This window comes from Talpa occidentalis, unplaced genomic scaffold (genome assembly GCF_014898055.3).
Source record: "Talpa occidentalis isolate TD23 unplaced genomic scaffold, MPIMG_talOcc4v2.1 talOcc4.4, whole genome shotgun sequence".
NCBI classification, from domain to species: domain Eukaryota; kingdom Metazoa; phylum Chordata; class Mammalia; order Eulipotyphla; family Talpidae; genus Talpa; species Talpa occidentalis.
In genome coordinates, this window is record NW_023604295.1 from 85,862,498 (window position 1) to 85,888,982 (window position 26,485).

The 26,485-nt window shown below is 39.1% G+C and overlaps 1 protein-coding gene across 1 annotated transcript in view; it reads right to left on the bottom strand.

The window, feature by feature from the left end:
* Positions 1-26,485, bottom strand: part of MED12L (mediator complex subunit 12L) — a 374,036-nt gene that overhangs the window by 258,807 nt on the left and 88,744 nt on the right. Inside the window, 1 exon segment of the mRNA XM_037526655.2 lies at positions 1,399-1,530. Within this exon segment, the coding sequence (XP_037382552.2) occupies positions 1,399-1,530 (132 nt within the window).

Here is a 26,485-nt window from a genome sequence, read left to right on the forward strand (position 1 = left end):
GAAAAAAAAAAAGATCAGTATCTTCAAGTGCCAGTTTCAACAAAGTCGTTTTTTGCACTTTGTAAACACTTTCCCAACAGGAGGCAAAAGACATCCTTGAAAATCATCGTCCTATTTTAGTTTTAATAACTTCACTAGAAATCAGGGCATTGTCAGTAACAAGACCACTAAGTCCCCATCCATTCATGTAATAAACATCTTCTGAGCACCTACTGTGCATCTGGGTACCAATGAACAGGGTGGGTGAGGTCCCTGCTATCAGTATTACATCCTAGCGGGGCTGGGCAAGCATTCAACAATTAGCCCATGAGTGATGGAAGGAAGGCTGGCTGAGTGTTAATTCAGGAAAGATGGTGAGTGGAAATCTTCTTGAGATATAACACACATTGAGCCAGAAATGCCACAAAGGAAATGACATTTTGTGAAACAGGAATGTAAAATAAAGACTGGGAAGCAGAGTATGCCACTGAAAAGGAACAGCAAGAGCAAGGCCCCAAGATAAAAGTTAGAACAGTGTTAAAGGGAGAGGAAGGACACAGTAACTGGAGTAAAGTGGGAGACAAGGTATGAAGGCAACAGGGACAGTTCATGGGGGGGCAGAGTAAAGAACTGTCAGGAGTTTTAGTCAGGGGACAGACAATGTCAGCTGTCTCTATTTTGAAAAGACAACTCTTGCTGCTGTTTAGGGTATCAGTAGGGAACAGGAAAGACCAGAGAGACAAGACTGGAGGAATCGCTGTTGTCCAGAGAGATGACAGATCTTTACACACCTTTTCAGAGCCCTTCCCACTAAATCTCAAAACAGAAAAGACAGCTCACAAATAATCTGCTTCCATGACTCACTCTTCTCCTGGGGCTAGGACACAATCTCAAAAACTCATATAAACTGGTATCTATAATAATGGCCATAACTGCCTCAAGAAAGCTTCTTCCAGATCCCTTGGAATATTGTGTAGTTTTCAAATTTATAAAGGTTGACACATATTATATACATTTCTATTTATAGATATGTGTACAAACACATGATATGTGTGTACAAACACATATGATATGTGTACAAACACATATGATATGTGTACAAACACATATGATAGAATATATATGTACATATGGGTGTGTGCATCTTAACCTTACAAAGGGAGATTTCTTTGTTCTAAATCATTTGGTAAAGTTTTGCTTTAATACATACTATTTTAAATTAGTCCAGAATGTAAATTATTGGCATCATCAACACTGAGGAATACTGCTAGGGAACACTTGCATAAATTTATACATTTTCCCTTTTTCCTTCAAGAGAAAATATCATAATGAGGGGAGGTAAAAATACTGTTTTGGGGAGAGCAAAGTCCCCATATATTTTTATATGATAGCATTCAACAATTATAAAACTGAACCTACCTCTGCCTCGATTTCCGCTTGCCTCTTCTCCAAGAGCTTCGCCACAGCCATTGCCCTGTGCTTGCCTGACCGCTTACAGCTCACAGCCCATTCACACAAGAGTGTCACCACAGCTTCATCGTTGGGGGCAATCTGATGACCGAGAGAAATGGGTACCAGCCAAGTCAAGTGAAACATTAACCAAATGAGAGCAAGCAATGCAATATATATAGCTCTAAAGTTTTTTCTAATATTTTTACTACTCATTTATCATCTTTAGTTGACATATAAAGAGTAAAACTTTTATAATCAAAAGGAAATCAATTACATAAAACAGTCAAGTTGTGACAATTCACAGATTTGTTTTTCTTGAATAGTCCTTCACTTACAAAGGGTAAAACCTGACCTCATCAATCCTCCAAAACTCAGTTTTAGAAAGGGAAACCAGCCACTGAATATCCAGAGCAGCTGTTGCAAAGCCTAAGAACTGCATTCCACTGCTGACTCCCCCAGGTGACCACTCACAGACTCATATGGTACTTACTCTGAAAAAGCCAGGCTGTCAAATCACGCAGGTTAATGAGGAACTGGAAAGAACAACTGAAAGGGAAGCTGGAAAGCTAATCAAATTCAGCACTACAAACAGCAAACATAGGACCTCGCTGGTGGCCTAGGGGTTAAGTCTCAGCGATATCACCACCATGGCCAGAGTTCTATTGCTGACCAGGGAGCTAACCCACATCTGGACAGCAGACCTCTCCAGTGAATCCTACTACACCCCGCACCTCCGGCCTACACCCCAGTTCTTCTAAGCAAAAAAAAAAAAAAAAAAAAAAAAAAAACAACCAAAACCAGCAAACATAAAAAATGACAGCCAAGTATCAAAAAGGAACACAAATTAAGAGCAGACAAAGCTATAACAGAGGATAATACTCTGCATCTAAGTAGGCCTTGCCACAGCCCCACAACTATCCACCAGATTTGCTGTGACCTAGAAATAGGCTGAGGATAAGAGGAGTCAAAGAAAGATCACAGGGACCCCAGAGACATGAATGGAAGAAAAGGGACAAGGACAGGAGGTGAGTCAGAGTGGGTAAGTCAGGCTCGGCGGCCTACACTTCCTTGAGAGGATTCATGCTGACCAGTGGAACACAACCACAAGTTTTTAATATTTGCCCAACTATATAAACATCACACCAAAGGCTCTATATTTAGTAATAGCATTTAACTCGTATAAAAAGTTTTTAACATTTTAGAATCCACAGCTCAATTAAGATTATGCATTTAACTAGGGGCCTTCCTGGTGGCACAGGGGTTAAAGACAGCAATATCAAGCTATCCCAGCCACTGCAGCATGAGTTCGATCCCCCCAGACGCTGGCCAGGAACAACCCATATGGCGCAGCAGACCTCTCCTTTCTCACCCGCTGCTGCCCTCAGCAGTGTATTTTCAGTAAATCACCTGTTCTTCTCCCCACTCTGTCTCTGATGAATTCTCTCACCACCACCACTTCTGGTCTGCACCTCAGTTATTATATACATAAATAAATCTTTAAAAAAAAAGATTATGCTAATTATGAGCACAACCACTAGGAAAATATATATACATGCATCCATAAAATTAGCACATTTCAGAGGGTCTGTGAACTCTGGGAAGATATCCAAGAATCCCAGGATAAGAATCCCTGACCAGGCCTCCCTGGTGGCGCAATAGGTTAAGCACCGCGCTGTGGAGCTGTCTGCTAAGCCAGCCTCTGCAGCAGGGGTTCGATTCCCGGCCGGCCAGGGAGAAACCCACATGACGTGGCAGACTTCTGCCTCTCCCCACTGCTCCCCTCAGCAGTGTCTTTGGTCTGTCTGCCTGTTCTGCTCCCCGCTCCGTCTCTGGTGAATTCTCTCACCCTCCCGCACCTCTGACCTATACCCCAGTTCTTGTATAAATAAATAAATCTTCAAAAAAAATAATAATCCCTGACCAGTTTTTAGATACTAGCAAACAATTCAGCTGATAAAAATCAGTTTATTCCCAAATTTTTTTTACTTATTCTACCCTGTTTTAAGTCTAAACACATGTAGACTTAAAAGAAAGATATGTTAATTTATCTAGAGCAGGTGTCTCAGAAGGAGCTCTGGGTTTCTGAATTTAAAACGAGAAATAATTCAATTAAAATATATAAAGATGGACCATTTTAAAAGGAAAGCAAACTGGGGGGAATTCCTGTCTAGACTTAGTCTAATCCAGAGAAAAGTAAAAATAGAAGAGTTAATCCAGTGACGCACATAGAACTAAATTTAGAATGTTAAATAGAACAAAAGAACTTACCCTAATTATACTGCCATCACTTTTTGAATTAGTAATGTGCATGATATCCACATTTATAAGGACTTTTAAAAATATTTCCTCTACATCAAAAAAAAAAAAATAGAAATAAGCTACAAAAGAATAAACCACTGACTCACACAACTTAAGTAATGGGCTTACCTTGACCTAGAGCCATAGGGGAAATTATGTGATGAAAAGGCTGCTACTTAACATGTGAAAATATGACCACTGTTTTGAGACAATGGGTTAGAAAATAAGTCAAGCCCAAAAACACTTACTATGAACCCATGATAAAGTAGGCACTAAAAAAACAAAAAGTTCATCATGTGCTCAATAAGTTCACCTTCTAGAAGAAAAAGGAAAACTACACAATCATAAAAGGAGCCATTCTGTTAGTGTAGAGATGTTCCTGCCCTCATGCATCTCTTAGGTGGTAAGTATAGTTCTGCTGCAGCCCATAGAAAACTGCATCTTACTTTGAAGAAAGACCTTAGTCTTCTTGCTGCAGATGTGGTCTCAAAGTGTTAGGAATTAAATGTATTAAGAATATGAGGGATGGGCCTCCCTGGTTGTGCAAGGGGTTAAAATGCAACCTATGGAGCAATCCACAGCCACTGCAGCATGAGTTTGATCCCCAGCCAAGGAGGTGACCCACATGGCATAGCAGACCTCTCCTGACTTGCCCGCTGCTTCCCTCAGCAGTGTATTTCAGTCAATCTGCCTGTTCTGTTCTCCACTCTGTCTCTTGTGAATCCTCTCACACCCACCCCCCGACACTTATAGCCTGTACCCCAGTTCTTGTATGCATAAATAAATCTTAAAAAAAAAAAAGAATATGAGGAAAATGAGGCTGTAAGACTCAGTTTTGAAAATAAAACCTAACACAGAAATTGTCCCACCTTCATATCAACAATGTCCATAAAGATACACATTTCAAAATTTATTTTCAACCGAATGGCCAGATTCCAGTAGTACAAAGTCCACTTCTTTGTGAATACCAAATAGCTCCAAATAATCTCATTCTTTCCTGCATACTGCATTGGTGGAGAATAAGAAGCAGGAAGAGTCTGTGCAGACATTTTTCACAAAGCAGTAAGATAGTCCAAAAGAGGATTTATGACAACTTATACAAACATCTCAGAAAATAATATTGAAATATCAGGTCATATTACACCAATATGAAAGCAAGCTCTTTCCATTTGCTCTTCATTATTGAAAAATTATGTTGGTTATACTTTTTTTTAAATTTTAGGATTGTTTTTCAAGTTAACATCCCATTAAAAACTTCCCCACACTATTTAATAGGAAATTTGGGGTCACATTTAAGTGGATTTACCCCCAATTATTAAAAGTAAGTAGGATACCTGTTGATGCAACTCCAAAGAACAGTTCCAAGGAATATTCCATCAGATTTATTCAACACACATACAGACACCCACCCCTTGTCCACACTTTCCAAATACAGATGCCTCATACTGCCACTGCTCTTCATTGATCAACTTCTAGAAAATCATCTATCTGCCAGAAGATGCTGCCTTATATTAATTCAAAAAACTTTCATCAGGACTTCCTGATTTCACACACACACACACACATAAATGTATGTATGTGTATATATATGTATATATATATACACACACACATATATATGTTAAAATGCATTCTCATCCTGAAAACAAATTTCTAAAAACATCAAGCTTTTTTTAAAATAACCAACAATTGCTTAAGTGAAATTTAGTATCATTTTATTAATTTATTTATGATTGTATTTTTATTCTATTATTTATTTTTAACTTTAAGGCAAAACTGAAGCAATTTAGTAGCTCAACATAAGAACTAAAGAGAGCTCAGGCCTTCAACAAGATGGCAATTAAGTGGAACAGACATACATGTACATAGTTTGGATGTGTAAAAAAGAGCATGAAAATTATCTCAGAAGGACAATAGACTTCAACAGGAGCAGAAAGAGAAGAGTGAAAGGAATTATTAAGTGTTTCTTTTAAAAGGTGGCTTTCAAGAAAGTTCATTAAGAATGAGCTAAATTTCAAAACAGAAATAAACTAAAAAATAAAGTCTGGGGTAGGCAGTATAACAGCTCCTCCATTTTCCCTACCCAAGATGTTCACATCCTAATTCTAGGACCTGTGCATATGCTACCTTAACTGACAAAAGGGACTTGTGGTTGTTACTAATTAAGGATTATGAGATGGGGGGATCTATCCTAGAATATTGGGTAGGGTAGACATGTAATCATAGGAATGCTTAGAGGGGAAAAAGAGGGACAGGAGAATTACAAAAATAGTTTTGACAACAAAAGCAGAAGTCAGAGTCAGGAAGAAATCTGAAGCTAATATGCTGTAGACTTTGAAAATAGAGTCAGGGTAAATATAACAAGGAATGCAGGTGACCTCCCAGAGCTGGAAAGGGCAAGGGAACAGATTCTCCCTCACAGCCTCCAGAAGGAACACAATCCAATGAACAGCTTAATTACAATGAACAGCCATGTTAAGAGCCTAACATCAAGAACTATAGGAGAATACATTTTTGTTATTTTCAAGTCACTAAATTTCTGATAACTTTAACTACTCTGAGCAATGGGAAATTAATTCTAAGAAGTTTGGAGCAAACACGAAGAGTAGAAAACAAGATCATGATTCCAAAGTTTGTTAAGAGCGTAGGGAAACTTGGTCATTAAATGGCAAATATAGAAAGGCTACAATACAAAACTGAAAATCTGGGGAGAAAAAGTAAGTTGATGATACACAACATCCATGAAATGGTTAAGAGTTCCATTCACTCATTTCCTTATTAATTCACTCAATAAATAGGTACTGAGTGCCTATTATTGCTAGGTCCTCTTCTAGTCACTTGATAAACATTCTCATGGTAGGACAAAAAATTGGCATCCCCCTTTTGGACTTAATTTCTATTCTATAACAAGAGTTTCAAAGGCAAAAATCTGAGGGAATTTAGTTCAATAATTCTAAGTTCAATAATTCTAAGTATAGCCCAAGAGAATTAACTTTTAGCTTTATTTTTTTCCTGAAAAGAGTTGATGCACTGGAGGGTGAGGGAGTAGCTCAGTCTTAGGGGCCACCATCCTTCCTTATGGCAACCAGCTCTGTTCTCACCTTGACACAGATGTGTGCCCTGCCCCTATCTCCACAACCTTCTCTTGATGAACTTGAGGGCCCCTTGTCCTCCTTGGAAACCTTCAGCAGCTCCACAGTGTGGTGCTCACAGAAGCAAAGCCACACGCCTCCCTTATCCAGAACTTTGGTGTGCTTCATGAGGCAGCCTCAGTGAAACTGTGCCTTAGCTTATGCAGTCTTGGTCACCTCTGGCTTTTGGTCACCTCTGGCTCACTTCTGGTTGAGGTCCATGGCCATGGGGAGCATAAAGCCATGGCTGTTTCTCTACAATAGCTGCTGTGGCAGACGAGACCAATGGAGCTAAAGAAAGAAGGTATGAGTGCTCCAGGCATCAGCAAGGCATCCCCATGCCAGTCCCAGGGAAAAATAACAAAGTTTTCCCTCTTAAATTTGCATCAAATCAGAGAAAAGTACAATGACCTTACAGAAAGAGAAGAGTTTGTACAGATAGTTTATAAGTAAGAGAATCTGTCTTCAGCAATAAAATGATGGGAATTTTTGTTGTGTTGTTTTTATTTCTATTTTTTCTGCAGGCTAATCATAATAGTTCATTTCTTATTAAAGACATAAATAGAAAAGGCAGCTGGAAGAAGTTTGCAATGGAACAGAGGAAGGGGTCAAAGGTAATGATTACAGTAAATCTCAGGTCTTCTCTCCAAGAGAAGCTGAGGTCTCAGGCCTCAGAAAACGTCTGCTCTCTTCCCACTGTTTTTTCTTCTTCCCAAAGTATTATTCCTAATTATTCTTGGGTAGTACTCCTCTTTCTGATCCCATAACTTTATTAAAAGAGGGGTTATCACTCACAATGCCTGACTCTCTGAACTTTAATGGTATATTCTGGATTTGATAAGCAGTGAAGAATTCAGGACATTCTTTGAACATAAGAACAAACATCACTCTGTAAGCTATTCATTAGGCACACTACTCTGTGCTGATTCTCACAAAACATTCTGGATGCTAAAAGAGATTATCCCCCTTACCAAATTAAATTGTCTGCTAATAACCTGAACATCTCTTTTTTTTTTTCCCCCAGAATAAGTCTCCTGCAATATTTACTGCCTATGTATCCATTACTAAACTGGTCTTTGCACATATAACTAAAGCAGACACAACTAAAATATTGCTTTTAAGTATAAATTCTTTTCAGTGCATCTAGCAAAAATTTAAAATATAACTTAGTAAGGATTTAATCACTCTCAAAATCACTAATAAAGGTACCTTGGCAAATGTGCAGATAATTAATGTTTAGTTAATGATTAATCCATTCACAGACACTACAATACATGTGTTTTGGGGATTAATTCTTTTAATCTTCATGAGGCAGCTATTATCGCCATTTTACAGACATGGAGATTAAATAACTAGTACAAGATAATTCAACTATGAAGCTCATGCCACACATAAATCCTGGGAAATGAACTAAGTCAGTAGAGCAAAACTCAATGTCAAAAGAGTTAGGAAGGTAATTTTGACCCTCTCATGGGGTACAGAGTGTATGTGAGTCTCTTGCTTCTCTGGGCTCTTCTTCCTCCCTTGGTACTCACAGCTTCACAATATTCTGCTCTCTGTGTTGTGATCTTTATACTTCTATGAATTATGCATCTTTCACAACATTGCTTCATGGCTATTGGACCTCAAACTATTATTTAAATATTAGGAAGGGGAGGTACATCTCTGAAAACTACTAAAGAAAAGTATTTCAACATCCCATATACTACAAAAGAGAATCTGGAGTTTTCAGGAGCATTAACAGGCAGCTTTTCACACTGGTGCTTTATAATAAGCAGTAAGAAGTTGTTAGATAATCCACAGCATGCACCTCCTAGCAAATGACTACATACAGGCAAATAGTAGACACAAGACCAATAAAGAAAGAGAGAAATATTAAGAGAAAATGATTTGTGCACACAAAGCTAGGTTAGAGAAAAAGTGCCCAACTAGAGGACCAAGAAACTGAGTTCCAGCCCAAGATAAATAGGAACATGTAATCATGGCAACAATAATATTAACAGTTGTAAATTTCCAACCACAGGGAGTAACAACAGTAACAATCAAAAATATCTATTGAATAGGCAACTAACATTGAACATACATCATCTCCAACCTCAACAAACCCTGAAGTACTTGTTTCTATTCCCCTTCTACAAATAAGAAAACTGAGGTTCAGGGCCTCCCTGGTGGTGCAAGGGGTTAAACACAGCACTGTGAAGCTGTCTGCAGCCTCTGCAGCACGAGTTTGATCCCCAGCCAGCCAGGGAACTCCCCACATGGTACAGCAAACCTCTCCTGCCTGGCCCACTGCTCCCCTCAGCAGTGTATTTCAGTCAGTCTGCTGTTCTGCTCCCCACTCTGTCTCTGATGAATCCTCTCACCTCCCACACCAGAGGTGTGGGTACCCCAGTTCTTATATGCATAAATAAATCTTAAAAAAAAAAAACAAACTGAGGCTCAGAGGTTAAGATGGCCTAAGGTACAGAGAAGGTGGCAGAATGAGGCCTGAAAGTCCCCCTTTCTGCTACACCACACTGCTGTTCCCCATGAGTGAAGATCATTGGAGGAACAAGGAGCATGAAGGTTACATGGGAATTTCCTTAAACAACTCGCAGAGACCCACCATTCCAGGGACCAGTCAGATTTCTAACCTAATTGCTGCAATCACAGGAGTAAATTACCAAAGACTTCATCCTATACTTTATAAAAATACCTTCATTTAAGGCAGGGATTTGTCTTTTTCATGGTTTTATTTTCAGCTTCTACCACCTGTGCTGGCCACATGCTAGACTCACTAGAATTTTTTAACTGATACGTAAGTCCGTATACTGTGTTGCATGAAACTAAAGATGTATAGAGAGGAAGGAATTTATCCCACAACAGATATGCACCGATTTAATATGGAAAATAGCTAACTTAAGCTAACAGCTAATTAAATGGGAAACACCAGAAGCATCTCCAATTCCTAATTTAAGAGTCAATAATGTTGGTCCCAACAACAATTATTTAGCATCATTTCCTCCCTAAATATTCTGAAAATACTTAGTCAATGGGGAGAAAAAGGAATATTTGAAAGGATATGGCAACATTACCAGTTTGCATAAAACGATTATCTCCCCTAAACAACCAAGAGAATTGGAAAACTTGTGCTAATAAGAACTGAGCAACACAAACAGAACAATAAACAGGCAAAAAGTGATAGACAATATTAAGCCATGAGGAAAAAAATATCCTACAGAATACTGTGTGGAATGCAATCGCATTTATAATCCTCCCCATTATAGTCCTTGATTGCTTACTCACATATACATAAATGATCAGGAAAATCTCCAAAGTGTGTCGCCCAAAATGGACAGTGTTACTGCTTGTGTATATAATGAGTGTTTGTTCCACAGTATACGTGTGTGTGTGTAAACTACATACGTACAAGTCCTTTCAGGCTACTGTTCCTTATAGTAATGTGTCATTTATTTTTTTCTCCCACTCCTTTTTATAGTATAGTTTCACAATCTAGGTAGTATAGTAAATATTTAACAAAGGTCAAATAACTTGTTAAAAGTCTCAAAGTTACAAGACAATGGACCTGAGAATCAAACTCAAGCTTTTAAGCACCACAGTTGGGGGCTCTCATGCAAAATGACCCCCTTCTGGGCAGAAGAGTGAGACAGGAGTCCAAATTATGCATTAGAAGGGCTCCCTGATATCAAGAATGTAGTTGGGTAAATGACAAACACAAGGAAAAATAACTTCTATAATGAAAATACATAAGAGGATGAATGGGCACAACAGTAAGTTCCTTCAAATGAGAACACAATTGTTCCTTCAATTGTTCATTTGACCTCATAAATTTGGGGCACACCAACAATGTGGTAAAATACTAAATTGTTATTAATTGTTATGAATAATCATCATTAATGGTACTCACTATATCTATAATAAAGTTACTCCAAATTTATAGAAAATATTTCATCACAAGGGAAACTTGTTACATTTTTCTTTCCTGGGGGAAGGTGGGCCCAAACCTAATTGATTGAGCCTAATTCAATTCTTATTCACTCAATAACCTATAGGTCTCTAGAAATTAACCACACGTCTTCTATTTGTTAACAAAAAAAGGGAAAATAATTGGCAACAACTTCTGAGAGCCAGGATAACTTTAGAAATCAGAAGATACATGGTGATACTGCTTGCTGCTTTAAAATAAGAGATTTCTTATTACCTAAATTTTAAAACAACACTATAATAGGGAATAGGAAAATTCGATGACTCATTTAAAGTAAGCAAGAGCAGACAAAAATAACTTGAGATCAGATACTGAAAAAAGCTCTCCAATAGCTTTTTAATCTGGGACCATAACAGACCATAAAAGCAATTAATCACTCTTAAGCCAATATTAAACAAAATGGTCATATCTGGATAAAAATATTATTCATATTAAAGCACCACTGGAAATATGTAACAAATACATAGAATAGTAAAACTAGCAAGACATGTGGTTTGCAACCTGAGGCACATTATGAATATTTATTTTTGTGTATGGTCACAAATAGCATTTCTAAGTGTCAGAATCACAATGAAAAGCTTGTGGTTTGTTAACCACAACTCACAAGATAATTCAAATATAAACAGCATTCATTCTTTAAAAGCTATTATATATATAAATATCTGCATATATATGAAAGGTCCATGCAGGGGGCAGGAATGAGGAAGCCCACATAGAAAAAAAAAAAAATCAGACAATAAACCTTTCCCCACCCAGCAAACATTTTCCAGCTCTGCAAACCCAGTTTCCCACCCTGCAAACCCAGTTTCCCTGCCTAATCTTTCCTCACCCTATAAAAGCCTGTGCCCCCCTGGCAATGGGCTTGACTTCTCCAACTGACCCCCAGAGGGGTCTGCAAACCTCGCCCAGGGGCACAATAAAGTTCCTCCCTGTGAGAAACTCAGACTGCTCTCTTTCTCTTTTCCACGCTAATCCTTTCAATACACATTTCCAATATTTAGAGAGGACTGATTTCTATGAGGAAAGGCTGGGATTTCCTAGTATTACACTCTGAGAATCTTATGTTAATAGCCTTTAAATCTGGTGATATCTAAGAAATAAATACACACAATGAAAGTGGGAAAAACTTCCTTTTTCATAAAGCAGCAGTTAGTAATGGAACCACTCTGATTTCCGAGAAGCAAACAAAATTGAAACAATTCTTTTGAGTGTGTAAATCAACTAATCATCATTTGCTTGCAATGTGCCAAAAAAATGAAGTTGCTCTTTCTCAGTTTAATTATCAACATTTAAACTATTATACAAATGGAGAAAATAGTTATGAGAAATACATAACTGCATAACAGAATTCATGCATAAGATAAATTATAATCACAAAGATAATCCCTCCAAAAGTCCTTGAAAAGTCTTTCATAATGAAAATAATTAAAATTAGGAGAAAGAGTGAGGGCGGATCAACACGGAGGCGAGGAAATGCTGCAAGTAAGAGCTCCCATTAAAAAAAAAAGTTAATAGGGAGGAAAAGCGGCAGGTCCCAGTGAGAACTGGGACACGGAAGATAAACGGACAATTCCAGCAAACTACCCGAAGAAGAAAGTGGCCATAAAAGAGGACTAGAAGGGAGGAAAGCTCAGAACCCTGCTACCCTCCCCCACCCACGAAGTCAGCACTCTCCAAACAACAGAAAGGAGAAAAAACAAAAAAAAAAAAACTAAAACAACCAACAAGAACAAACTATGCATCAAGAAGGACTATGAGTGGAAAGGAACTATTTCAGCCACCACACCCCGAGAACTGGAGTTGTGGAGAACCCTGCAGGATTCTCCTCGGAGGTGAGCGAACTGCTCCAGGTGCAATTTGGGAAAAACAAAGACTCCCGGAGACCTACAAACAGTCCCAGGCCAGCCGGTAAGCTTGTGCGGAAAAGCGGTGCACTTGAAAAGCAAACACAGATCTCAGCTACCCAGGTCCCCATGCCTGAGACATAGGCTTGTGGGGAGACGCGCGGGGGCCCTCAATGAGGTGAATGTCCCTCACTGAGTATTCAGAAACCAGGCGCCCAGACACGGGGGCGGGGTGCAGAAGGCGACATTTTTGTGGACATTGAACTGGGCTACAGCCCGCGTCCTGGACCTGAGGGCTTTGGAATTGAGAGACACGGAGCACGAAATTCAGGGCGTGGGTTCCCCACGACGGTGGGGCACAAGGCAGAACAGTACCCCAAAGCCGTAGAGGCTTTCCACACCACTCCCACTCTGTTCCCAGTCCCACAGGGTGAAAAAAACAGCTCCCCAAGGACACTAAGAGAGATCTCTGGCGCCACCTAGCGACCACAAAAAAAAAAATCACCAACACCCCATAAAACAGGGACCTTTCTTCACTAAAGACTGCTTGAAACCAGCAGAAGGCTCCCGGAGGAGCCAGTGGTGAGCTGGGAAGTTCGCCCACGCCAGACCCCTTCTGACCAGCAGTCTGAGCCCACAGGGAGAGCAGGCACCCACAGCTGGGGCAGACTAGGAACGCTGAAGAGTGTGCCTGAGACCAGACGCGCAGATAGTGTGCGCCGCATCACCATTTTAGAACAGGGACATTTCTTCAGTAAAGACTGCCTGAAATGAGCAGAAGGATCCCTCAGGAGCCAGAGGTGAGCTGGGAAGTTCGCCCACACCAGGAACCTTCTGGCCTGCAGCCGAGCCCAGAGGGGGAGCGGGAACCCACCACCGGGGCAGACTAGGAGTGCAGGGGAGCCTGTCCCTGCATGGGCATTTTAGAACAGGGACCTTTGTTCAGTAAAGTCTGCTTGAAACCAACAGATGGCTCCCGGAGGAGCCAGAGGGGAGAAGAGAAATTCACCCAAGATGCCGACCAGCCCCAGCAACACAGTGTCTCAATGCATACAGCAAATCAGAAAACAGACAGTAGGGAGTAGAAGAACCACATGCAACCTAGCAATTCCTCAGGAAAAAAGCACACCACAAAAAGAAAACCACCTCCCAGATTGCAACGACAGTAACTTGGAAGAACTTCTGACCTTTCCAGAAAGAGAATTTAAAATTGCCATGATTAAAAAAATGACAGAAGTCATAAAGGAAAACGATAAGGGAAAAATAATCAACAATCAGAAAAATGAAATTGAGTCCCTAAAGAGGGAAGTAAAAGAAATGCAGGAGATCAAAGAATTAATGGAGTTACTAAAGAACTCTGGGAAAAGCAATGAAAGCAGAATAGATGAAATGGAAGAATGAATAAGTACTCTTGAAGACACAGAAATAAGAAGAACCAAAGCAGAAAAGAAAAGAGAAGTACAAAGGAAAAAGACAGAAGACAGACTTCAGGAACTATCTGACTCCATGAGGACAAGGAATATAAGAGTTATAAAAATCCCAGAATGAGAGGAGAGAGATGTAGGAACAGAGAAAATATTCAAGGAAATAATTGAAGAGAACTTCCCAAACGTGAAGGAGGAGCTGAAAATTGATATACAAGAAGCAAGAAGAACACCAAACTTCCATGACAAAAGGAAAAATACAGCAAGACACATAATAGTAAAGCTCCCAAGAATCCAGGACAAGGAAAAAATAATGAAGCTGACAAGAGGGAAGAAACAGGTAACATTCAAAGGAAAAACAATCAGACTGACATCAGACTTCATCAAACAGTACTGACATCAAACACTATGGGCAAGGATAGAGTGGAGGGACATAGCCAACAGACTCCAAGAAAACAGATGCCAACCAAGAATACCCTATCCCGCAAAGCTCTCCTTCCTCTATGAAAAAAGAATAAGGACCTTCCCAGACAAATAGAAACTCTGGAATTTCATTACGACTAAACCCCCACTCCAAAAAATACTACAACGAGTCCTAAAGCCAGAACCTCAGAGGGACGAATAACAATGAAAGGAGGCCAAAAAAATAAAGTTATTAAAAGAATAAATAAAATCAAAGGAAAGACAAACACAACGGCAAATACAGATGCTAACATATCAATATTAATTCTAAATGTAAATGGACTAAACTTTTCAATAAAAAGACAGAGTCGCAGGCTGGATTAAGAAACAAAACCCAACCTTTTGCTGTCTCCAGGAAACACATTTAGCTACAAAAGATAAAAACAGACTCAAAGTTAAAGGATGGAAAACAATACTACAAGCAAATGGACCAAAAAAGAAAGCAGGAACACCTATACTTGTATCAGAAAAAACAGATTTCAAACTCAAAAAGATAAAAAGTGACCCCAATGGTCACTACATTATGATCAAGGGGACAATACTTAAAGAAGAAATAACACTCATTAACATATATTCACCAAAGGAGCACCAAAATATATCAGACAACTGTTGTCATCTCTGAAAACAGATATCAGAGAAAACACATACGTAGTGGGAGACTTCAACACACCACTATCAACAATGGATAGATCAACGAGACAGAAAATAAGTAAAGACACTAAAGCTCTAAATAAGGACTAAGAGCGCTTGGGCTTAACAGACATCTTTAAAACACTAAACACAAAAAAAAAACGAGTACACATTTTTCTCAAGCGCACACAGATCATTCTCCAGGATCGATCGCATACTGGGACGCAAGACAAACATCAACAGATACACCAAGACTGAAATCATACCAACCATCTTTTCTGACCATGAAGGCATCAAACTAGACATAAACCATAAAAAGAAGGCAAGGACCTATCCTACCTCATGGAGATTGAAAACCACACTATCAGAAGACCAATGGACTAATGAGGAGATCAAAGAAGAAATTAAAAAATTTTTTGAATTGAATGACAAGGTATGTGATGCAGCAAAAGCAGTAATAAGAGGAAAATATATAGCAACAGAAGCTCACATCAAGAAACAAAAAAGAACTCAAAGAAACAAACTAATCTCAAAGCTCAAAGATCTAGAAAAAGAACAAAAAAAAAAAAACCCCAAAACCAGTAGAAGAAAAGAAATAATAAACATCAAAGCAGAAATAAATGAAATTGAAACTAAAAAAACAATCCAAAAGATAAATGAAACCAAGAGCTGGTTCTTCAAAAAAAATCAATAAAATAGACAAACCCCTAGCCAGGCTCACAAAGGAAAAAACGGAGAAAGCACAAATAAACAGGATCATAAATGAAAGATGAGAAATCACAACAGACACAGCAGAAATCAAAAGAATAATCAGTAACTAATAAGAACAGTTATATGGAAACAAGTTCAACAATCTAGATGGGATGGACAAATTCCTACAACTCTACAATCACCAAGGCTAGATAAAGAAGAAATAGAACACCTAAACAGACCAATTACAAGCAGCGAAATTGAAATGGAAATCAAAAACGTCCCCAAAAACAAAAGCCCAGGACCTGATGGATTTACAAATGAATTCTACCAAGCATTCAGAGACGAATTAGTGCCTATACTCCACAAACTCTTCCAAAAAATTGAGAAGGAAGGGACAACACCAAACACGTTCTATGAAGCCAACATTACACTAATAGCAAAAACAAACAAGGACAACACAAAAAAGGAAAACTACAGGCCAATCTCCCTAATGAACACTGATGCAAAAATCCTCAATAAAATTTTAGCTATCAGAATCCAACAATGTATCCATAAGATAATTCACCACGACCAAGTAGGATTCATTCCAGGGACACAAGGATGGTTCAACATCTGAAAATCAATCAACTTTATCCAACACATCCACAAAAAGAAATATAAAAACCATATGATAATATCAATAGATGCTCAGAAAGCTTTCGACAAAGTGCAACACCCATTCATGATAAAAACCCTTGAAATTCTTGGGATACAAGGAACATACCTCAACATCATAAAGGCAATATATGACAAGCCACAGTCAGTATCATTCTCAATGGTGAAAAGCTGAAAGCAATTCCATTAAGATCTGGAACAAGACAAGGATGTCCACTCTCACCACTGCTCTTCAATATAATACTGGAAGTCCTAGCCAGAGCAATAAGACAAGAGAAAGACATACAGGAATCCAAATAGGAAAAGAAGAAGTCAAACTATCACTATGTGTGGACGATATGATAATATACAGAGAACCCCAAAAACTCCACAGAAAAACTAATTCATCTCCTCAATCAGTTCAGTAAAGTGGCAGGATACAAAATCAACACGCAAAAGTCAGTAGCCTTCCTATACACAAAGAATAAATCTGAAGAAGAAGAAATCAAAAAAAAAATCCCTTTTAATATCGAAACAAAAAAAATCAAATACTTGGGAATAAATCTAACAAAAGAGGTAAAGGACGTATACAAAGAAAACTATAAAACACTGTAAAAGAAATAGAAGAAGACACAAAGAAATGGAAAGACATCCCCTGCTCATGGGTTGGAAGGATAAACATTATTAAAATGGCCATCCTACCAAAAGCAATATATAGATTCAATACTATTCCAATAAAAATTTTGATGGCATTCTTCAAAGAAATAGAAAAATTATTGATGAAATTCATATGGAATCACCAAAAAACCCGAATAGCCAAAGCTCTCCTGAAAAAAAAAAAGAAGGGAATGGAGGCATCACACTCCCAGACTTCAAACTATATTGCAAAGCCATAATCATCAAAACTGCATGGTACTGGAACAAGAATAGACACACAAACCAAGGGAATCGAATACAAAATCCAGAAATAAACCCACAGATTTATGGTCAACTAATCTTTGACAAAGGAGTAAAGACTATGCATTGGAGCAAAGAAAGTTTCTTCAATAAATGGTGCTGGGAAAACTGGGTCGCTACATGCAAAAGAATGAAGCTTGACCTCACATCATACACAAAAGCTTGACCTCACATCATAAACAAAAAACAACTCAAAATGGATTAAAGAACTAGACATAAGACCTGAAATCATAAAATACATAGAAGGAAATATAGGCGAAACACTACGTGATTTGCACATCAAAGACATCTTTACAGACACATCACACAAAGCAGTGACAGTGAAGGCAAAGATAAACAGCTGGGACTACATCAAATTAAAGAGCATCTGCACAGTAAAAGAGACAATAACAAAAACAAAGAGAAACCCCACCAACTGGGAGAACATTTTTGCACCCAACACTAATGATAAAGGACTGATCACAAAAATCTGCAAAGAGCTGATGAGACTCAACAACAACAAAGAAAATAATCCCATCAAAAAATGGGCAGAAGAGCTAAAAAGAAACTTCTCTGAAGAGGAAATGCAAATGGCCAACAGGCATATGAAAAAATGTTCAACATCACTTGTAATCAGGGAAATGCAAATCAAAACTACCATGAGATACCATCTTACACCAGGAGAATGGCACATATTAAAAAAACTAGCAACAACAAATGTTGGCGAGGGTGTGGAGAAAAAGGAACTCTTCTGCACTGTTGGTGGGAGTGCAAACTGGTCCAACCACTATGGAGAGCTGTGTGGAGATTTCTGGACCTACTAAACATAGAGCTTCCATATGATCCAGCAATTCCACTCCTAGGTATTTACCCAAAGGACACAGAAACATCAATTCCAAAGAACACCTGCACCCCTATGTTTTATAGCAGCACTCTTTACAATAGCTAAGCTTTGGAAACAACCCAAATGCCCAAAAATAGATGACTGGATCAAGAAGATGTGCTACATATACACCATGGAATATTACTCAGCATTCAAAAAAGGTAAGCACATGCAATTTGCAGCAACATGGATGGTGCTGTAAGGGATCATGCTCAGCGAAATAAGCCAAAAAGAAAAAGAAAAATACCGGATGGTCTCACTCATAGAAGGAATCTAGAAAACTTAAATAAGGGACCAGGAAAATGAATAACTGTAAGAAAGTGAAAATCAGAATCAACAAAAAACTATGAAAGAGACTCTCTATGGAGGGTGGGGGCTGGGGAGGGGAGGGATTGGGGTCAAAATAAGGGGGTTGCAATTGTATAGGGAATATAAAAATAAAATTTATTTTAAAAAAAGAAAAAAAAAGAAATAAAATTAGACATAATTTCCAAAAGCCATCACTGTATGGTACAATAAACTTTACTGCTTGCTTTTTAAGAAAACGTACAGATGAGAAAAAAAGGAACTATCAATTTCCTTTTTTTTAAAGATTTATTTATTTATGCAAGAACTGGGGTATAGATCAGAGGCATGGGAGGGTGAGAGAATTCACCAGAGACAGAGCGGGGAGCAGAACAGGCAGACGTACTCAAGACACTGCTGAGGGGAGCAGCAGGCGAGGCAGGAGAGGTCTGCCTCTCCATGTGGGTTTCTCCCATGCGGGCCAGGAATAGCACCCACCCTACAGAAGCTGCTGACAACTTCACAGTGCACTGCTCAACCTGCTGAGCCACCAGTCAGGCCCAGGAAATATCGATTTTTAAAGATGGTGCTATGTTCTACTCACTGGACCACAGTCACTGTAACAAGAATACAGTGATTTGCATTTATTAGGTGTTTAGCATGCTACCAGATGAAATGAATTTTACCAGTAAGGCCACTGTACAAAGGGACAATATGAGTATGTGGAAGTGTAACAGGATGGTCCCCAGGAAAGGAGAAGGTTCCAGGTTCTCTGCCCCACCCAAATGGAGCTGAACAGGGAGAAGAGAAGCTGAAGAGGAGACAGAGGAAGGAAGCAGGATGGAGCCAGAAGGAGACCTGGAGGAGGCACATGGAGCCAAAATACACGTGAAGAAACTGCGCTTGCCTTTTGGTCGTGGACTGGGTGACATAGATGTGGGTGAGACCCGTGGGGAGGTGACGATGGCAGCTTTTATCTTGATGTTGTTTTGGCTCTTTTCATTCCAGGCTTGTCTGGTTGTTTCTGTCCCTTTTCTGTGTGTCCCCACTAGAAGATGCCTTAGACTTGTGGCAGGCTTTGGGGCCTTGCTCTGGGCCAATCCCATTTGGATGGAGTTTTACCCACGAGGGGACGGGTAACTTTGGGTTCTTGATTTATAAACTATATTCTTTGCCTTTCCTGTATTGTTTCTAAATTATATTAAAGTTCCTTCCCATTAAAGTCTCATACGTTTTGTGTTGATGCAGCAGATGGCAGAACCCATTTAGAATAGGCAGGTTTGCGGGGTTTGGGCTGCCCCTTTCTCTGCCCTGTAACAAAAGCAGTGCATGGCGATTATAAAGCTTTTCCCCGCTTTTTCCAAAATTACACCTGACACCTGTTCATTCATCTATAGTTCATCCATCTATAGTTAAAATAAAATTTTCAAAGAAACAGTCTAAGGACTGGTTAAGAGTGTGGTTCTGGAACCATCTAAGATTCCAATGCCTATTCTCTCACCAGTGAGTTCAGTATGAGTTTGAGTAACTTATTCATCCTCAAGTTCTTGATTTCTTCATCCGTAAATTAGGGGAATACAAATTACTTTTTAACATGCATCTCACTGACTAGGGAAAGATTAAAGGAGATGATGTAACACATTTAAAAGAAGGCATAGTGCTTTCAAGAAGCACTGAAAAAAAAGTTAAAGAGGAAAAATAAGATTTGCATACATGCTCAAAAAAAAAAACCAGAGGCTCATCTAAACATATTTGGTATCGGCTCTTCTCAAAAACACCAAAAGTCTAAAATGTCTGGCTAGTACAAATGTTTCTCCCCAATTATTTAATACAACTGTCCCTTTACTAACAGATTTATTTTAAGAGAGAAAAAAATGGCAGCTATGAAAAATCAACAACATTTCCTGTGGGTGTCTGGTAGAAAAATGTGTATTTCCAAAGCAGGGCATGGATTTATCAGGCTGCGCTAAGCAGCCTAATTAATTGCATAACATTACACACACTGAATGACATGGCAATGGGAAGTCATTCACATATATTCAGATGTGTTTTCCTTGTCTGTTCAGCCTTGTTGCCTTGTTTGACCCCTGAGTCTTGGTTTGAAAAAGTAATTCTTTAAACAGTATTTTTTTTAAAAAACCTAAGCATTGAAATGTGTGTTTCTTCTATAAAACTGTGGGTGAGCCATTTCCAACTGCTTCCCTGGTGAGGGCACAGTCTTTGTGAAAAGTCAAAGACTGTGAAAATCTTGGCAGATCCAGGCTGTGCTTTATGGATTAATGAATTGTGTGGTTAACAGTTTGTGTCTGTGTGTGTGTGTGCAGGTGCGTGTGTGCAGGAGTGTGTGTTTCTGTGTGTGTTTCTGCCACAGTGGTCCCATCTCTCCAGAGGTTTCAACTGCCTTCCTTAAATGTAGCAACAGCAACAGCTGTTAGACTTTACTGAATGAACACACTTTGTCCTGGAAACCACTATAAATATTTAAGTGTTTATTGATTTCCAGTCACTTTCACATGAGGACACAGACTGCCTATTTTACAAATGAAAAAACCAAGAGTCATCAAAATTAAGGAAATGTCCACAGTGCCCCCCAAAGAAATGCACTGACTTGCTGCGTTTACCACTGAGTATTCCTGTCACTCACATTCCTTTCTTGACCCATACATGCTCGTATACATGTGAGTCTGGTACCACTGGTAAAACAGATATATCGTGTATATACTGGATTCGTGTATATACTGGATTCACTTCTATCCTTCCAAGCCAAATCTCATAGAGAGGTTTATCTTTCCAGTTCACTGTCCCAGGAGATTTTGAGTCCCAGAAAACAAATTTCAATAAGCACTTCCTGAATATTTGGGCCCCAGGCATGGAGCAAGGGGTGGAGGGAAGAAACCCAAGCCCTGACCTTACAGAGCTACAGGAAAACAAGCAAACATGGAAAAAGCCCAGCAATGACAGAAACTGAGTTTTGTCTTGTACATCATGCTGGTAGGACAGAGCTCTTTAGCCCCAATGAAGAGGTTGCAACTACAGACCTGGCTGCAGACCTGTGCCAGAAGTGAGGAAAGCACCTGCCCCAGACCTAGGATCTATGCCATTCAAAAAACTAGGTATAAACTCTTCACACATGTTCAGGGAATGCTTCGTGAAGGTGCTGCACATGAAACAAATATAAACACTAACCACGTAAGTGTTCAGGGTTTGGTGTGTGATGGTTTTGTTTTAATAGCAAGAAAGAGGAAATGTACACACCACTTTTTGGCCAGTTCTATCCAGTGCAGCTGGTATGGCCACTTCATGACTCAGGAGAAAGTTTGCTTCCTGAAACACCAAAGGGAGAAGAAAAAAAGGAGATTTTCCTGCCACGTTTAGATTTGACTTTCTATCTGTGTCCCCAGGGCACCCAAAGATGCAGCTGCTTTCCCCTCACTCTAACACAAACGAGGGGGCCCAAAAGGAAGTAAGTAGTCCAGGGGCTCCAGAAGTATGAAGGGGCATCGCCCCCGTGCGTGCTGTCACTTAGAAATGGAGTCAGCAATGTGACCACAGCGTGCAGGGCCAAAGGAACAGAATCAGGAGGTCCCCATGCCTCTTATTCTAACTCCTTCAGGCAGATGTCAGGCTTCTCTGTCTCCTCCACGAAGAGCAGTAATGGTTCTGAAACACCAAACAGGCAACTAAGAGAGTAAATGTACAGAATGGGTACATATCTAGAATTAGAAAGTGACAGGCCAACAGACATGCTGCCTGGGCTGTAGAGTCAACTAAGACTGGGAAAGTTTACATATCCATCTGGGCATCCAGATTATCTTGAAATGCTGGCCATTCAGACAATGGGTCTAATCCCATGCCTTGATATTTTCAACGGGTTTCATCAAATACTGAGACTGACTGAACCTCAGTTCAGTCTGACTGACAGGTCTGAACCTCAGGCCCCTTGTTCCGTGGGACAGCTAACTTCCACCCTCCTTACAAGAAAGTGAAGATAATTGGATTTCCCCTTGGCAGTTCCAGAGAAAGGAGAATCAAGGAAGGTAAAGTTCAAGTTTCCCAATCAGATTTGGGCTGTGCAATCCAATGCCCAGACATACCTAGACACGACTTCCGCAGGAGCCAACCTCAAACACTGCAACTGCAGGGGTGGAGGACTTTTTCTATTATCTGTCATGTTGTCTAAGTCCTAACACAAATTATGAAACCCGAAAAGGGGAAGTACATTTTAAAGAAGTGAGAGGCATTTCTGAATGACATCACTTTATGTAACTTATTGGATTACTATAACTTCATCATATTGATTCTCCCAAGATAACAGTAGTAATAACTGCCACATTATTATTAGTAACAATAACAAATTTTAAAACATATTTATATAGCGCTTTATAATATAGTGCTCAGGTCTCCTCAGAGATAGAGAAGGCAAGCACTCTGTGCCTATTTAACCCAGGGCACTAACACACAGAACCAAGGAGTAACTTGCTCAAGGTCACGCTGCTGATCAAAAGCCAGCTCCAGCTGAGCTCTACCACCCATATATGAATTCCAGGAAATTAGTAGCCCCTAGTGCAGAAGAAACACACAAAATATGTTACTCACATACCCTACATACAGCCCTCCTTGTAAACACACACACACACACACACACACACAGAGATGCCATATTTTCAATGGGCCACTCCAATTATTCTTTCTGACAGATTAAGAAAAAAATGTCAAATGTCAACTATAGATTAAAATGTAGTTTTTGCCTTACTCATAAAACATCAGAGTAACCACAAAGAAACTACTCACTCACATCAAATCTTTCCACAGTTGAGTTAACATGCAACAGAATTACTCCTAAACTAAACCGGGTAAGGTTATCATCCTACTGATGAAGCAGCCACGACTCTCAGTGCTGAGAGCATGTCGTCCTCTAGTGGACGGATCCTAAATACAAAAGAGAAGTGATTTTGGTAGAGTTGGTAAAACTCTCACCAGAAAAACAATGTAGCTTTTTACTCAATACTTAGGGCAAGAAGCTTAGTGCTCCCAAAGGGCACCTTGAATTTTGGGTATCCGTACTTTCCTTCTAAATAGTTCACACACTTACTAAAAATCTTTATCCCCTTGAACAATTTTATCTAAGAAAGTCTCTATTACAAACAGATTTTTTAATTTTTTTTTTGGGGGGGGGCGTTCCACCCCAAAAGAATACAGTGACACTTGACCTGTGCCAGCAAGCAGAAGATCATGTGATAGCTCTATCCAAAAATGGAGAAATAATCTGGAACATATATCAGGTTCACATAATGGTAGGACAAGGAGAAGTTTTCTTTTCGGTTTTCTTTTATTTCCACATATGCATTCATTTCCACATAGCTTTCCCAAAGTACAAAAATCAAATATATATGTGATCAGTGAACTAAAGAGTTCCCTAAGGTGAGACCATGCATTATAACTTAATCTCTGCATTCCTGAGGCCTAGCACAACCTGGATACAATGGGTGCTTTTCACTGTATAAAGACAAACTTCTACTTCTCCCTAAATGAGGTTGAGAAAAAAAATAATTAAAAATTCTATAAAACAGTCCATTGCTAGAAAAGTATAATATAAAAATTATCAGTAAACTTTATGTGTCAACTTGCCTAGGCTATGATACCTAACTTTTTGGTCACATACCAGTCTGAATGCTGCTTTAAAGATATATATTTTAATGTGCTCAACAAATAAATCAGCAGACTTTGAATAAAGCAGATTAATCTCTACAACATTCATGGATTTCATGTAATCAGTTGAAGGCCTTAAGAGAAAGGGCTGAGGTCCCAGAGGAACAGCAATCAAGACTATCTTCAGAACAGAGTTGCAATGAGAACTCTTCCCTGGGTCCCCAGTCTGCTGGCCTATTCTACATATTTACTATGTGCCAGCCCCAATAATCACTTCTGCCAAATGCTTAAAATAAATACATACCTCTTGTGCTCACTTAATTAATATATATATTATACATTATATGCAATTTATACAATACACTGTACACAGTATTTCCCCCCCCCCCACTGGATCTGTTTCCCTGGAGAAGCAATACATTTTCTAGGATTTTTCAAAGATGACAATCAAAAACATTCATTCATCATTGACATACTAAAAACGTCTTCCTAGTTTACCTTATGTTATTATTGTCAGTCATTTACACACCTATGTAACTTTGGGGGTACACTGCCATATGTCTTGTATGTGCATATATTTCGCTCAGTCTCCAACACTAATATTCCATGCCGGTAACCAATCCCATTCCTCCCTCTATTCTTCCCTCCCCCTCCCTTTTCTTCCCTCTGGTAACCAGTATATTTTTCAGAGTCTGAGAATTATTTTTGCTGTGTCTTGCCAGTGTATGTTCTTGGTTATTTATATTCCACAAATAAATGAAATTATCCAGTATCTGTCTTTTACTTTCTGACTTACTTCACCTAGCATGATCCCCTCCAGATCCATCCATTTTATCCCTAAAGATGCTATTTCATCTTTTATAATAGCTGAGTAGTATTTCATTGAGTGTATATTCCACAATTTCTTAATCCAGTAGTCTGTTTCGTGGCATTTAGGTTGGTTGTATGACTTGGCTATTGTGGATTATGCTGCTATGAACATAGGAACATATAAACCTTTTCATATTAGGGTTTTCATACTCTTCCAGCGAATCACCTGGCAGTATTGCCGGATCATATTGGATTTCCATTTCTGATTTTTTAAGGTATTCTCGCACTGGTTCCCAAAGAGGCTGTACCAAATTAGCTTTCCACCAACAGTGGATGAGTGTTCCATTTTCTCCATATCCTCTCAACATTTGTTATTTCCATTCTCTTTGCTATCAGCCATTCTCACAGGGGTGAGGTGCTAACTCACTGTAGTTTTGACTTGCATTTTCCTTGTAACGAGTGATGCTGAGAATTATTTTCATATGTTTGTAGACCAACTGAACGTCTTCTTTGGGTAAGTGTCTGTTTGGATCTTTAGCCCATTTGTTGTTTAGGTTATTTTTTTAAGTTGTGTAAGCACTTTATATATTTTGGAAATTGAACCCTCTCTGACATCTGATAAGCAAATATTTTCTCCCAGTCTGTTTTTTGTTCTGTTTTGTATTTATGTACAAAAGTTTTTAGCTGGATACAGCCCCAATTGTTTAATTTTGCTTTTGTTTATCTTGCCATTGGGAATGCATGCCCAAATATTCTCTGGAGTTGATGTTCAGTAATGTTAAAACCATGTTTTAAGTACTTTATGGTTTTAGTTCTTTAATCTATTTTATATTATTTTTTGTGCATGGAGTTAAGTAAGGATCTAGTTATCTTTTTTTTTTTAAGATTTATTTATTTATACAAGCACTGGGTACAGTCAGAAGCACGGGAGGGTGAGAGAATTCACCAGAGCCAGAGAGGAGAGCAGAACAGGCAGACTAATGAAATACACTGCTGAGGGGAGCAGCGGGCGCCACAGGAGAGGTCTGCACGCCATGTGGGACCCTCCCCCGGGGTCCAGAACCGAACCGGTGCTGCAGAGCTTCGCAGCCCAGTGCTTAACCGATGCACCACCGGGGAGGCCCAGGGTCATTTTGACTATTGGGTCTTCCTTATAAATTTTACAATTGTTTATTCTCTTTCCTTGAAAAAAATCATTGGAATTTTGCTCAGTATTGCTTTGAACCTATAAATTACTTAGGTTACATAGTCATTTTAACAATGTTTATCTTATAATACATGAATAGAGAATATTTTTCCATTTTTTTGAGTCTTATTTCCTTTCACAGTTCTTATAAGTTCTCAAAATATAGTTTCTTTACCTCCTTTGTTAAGTTTATTCTCAGATATTT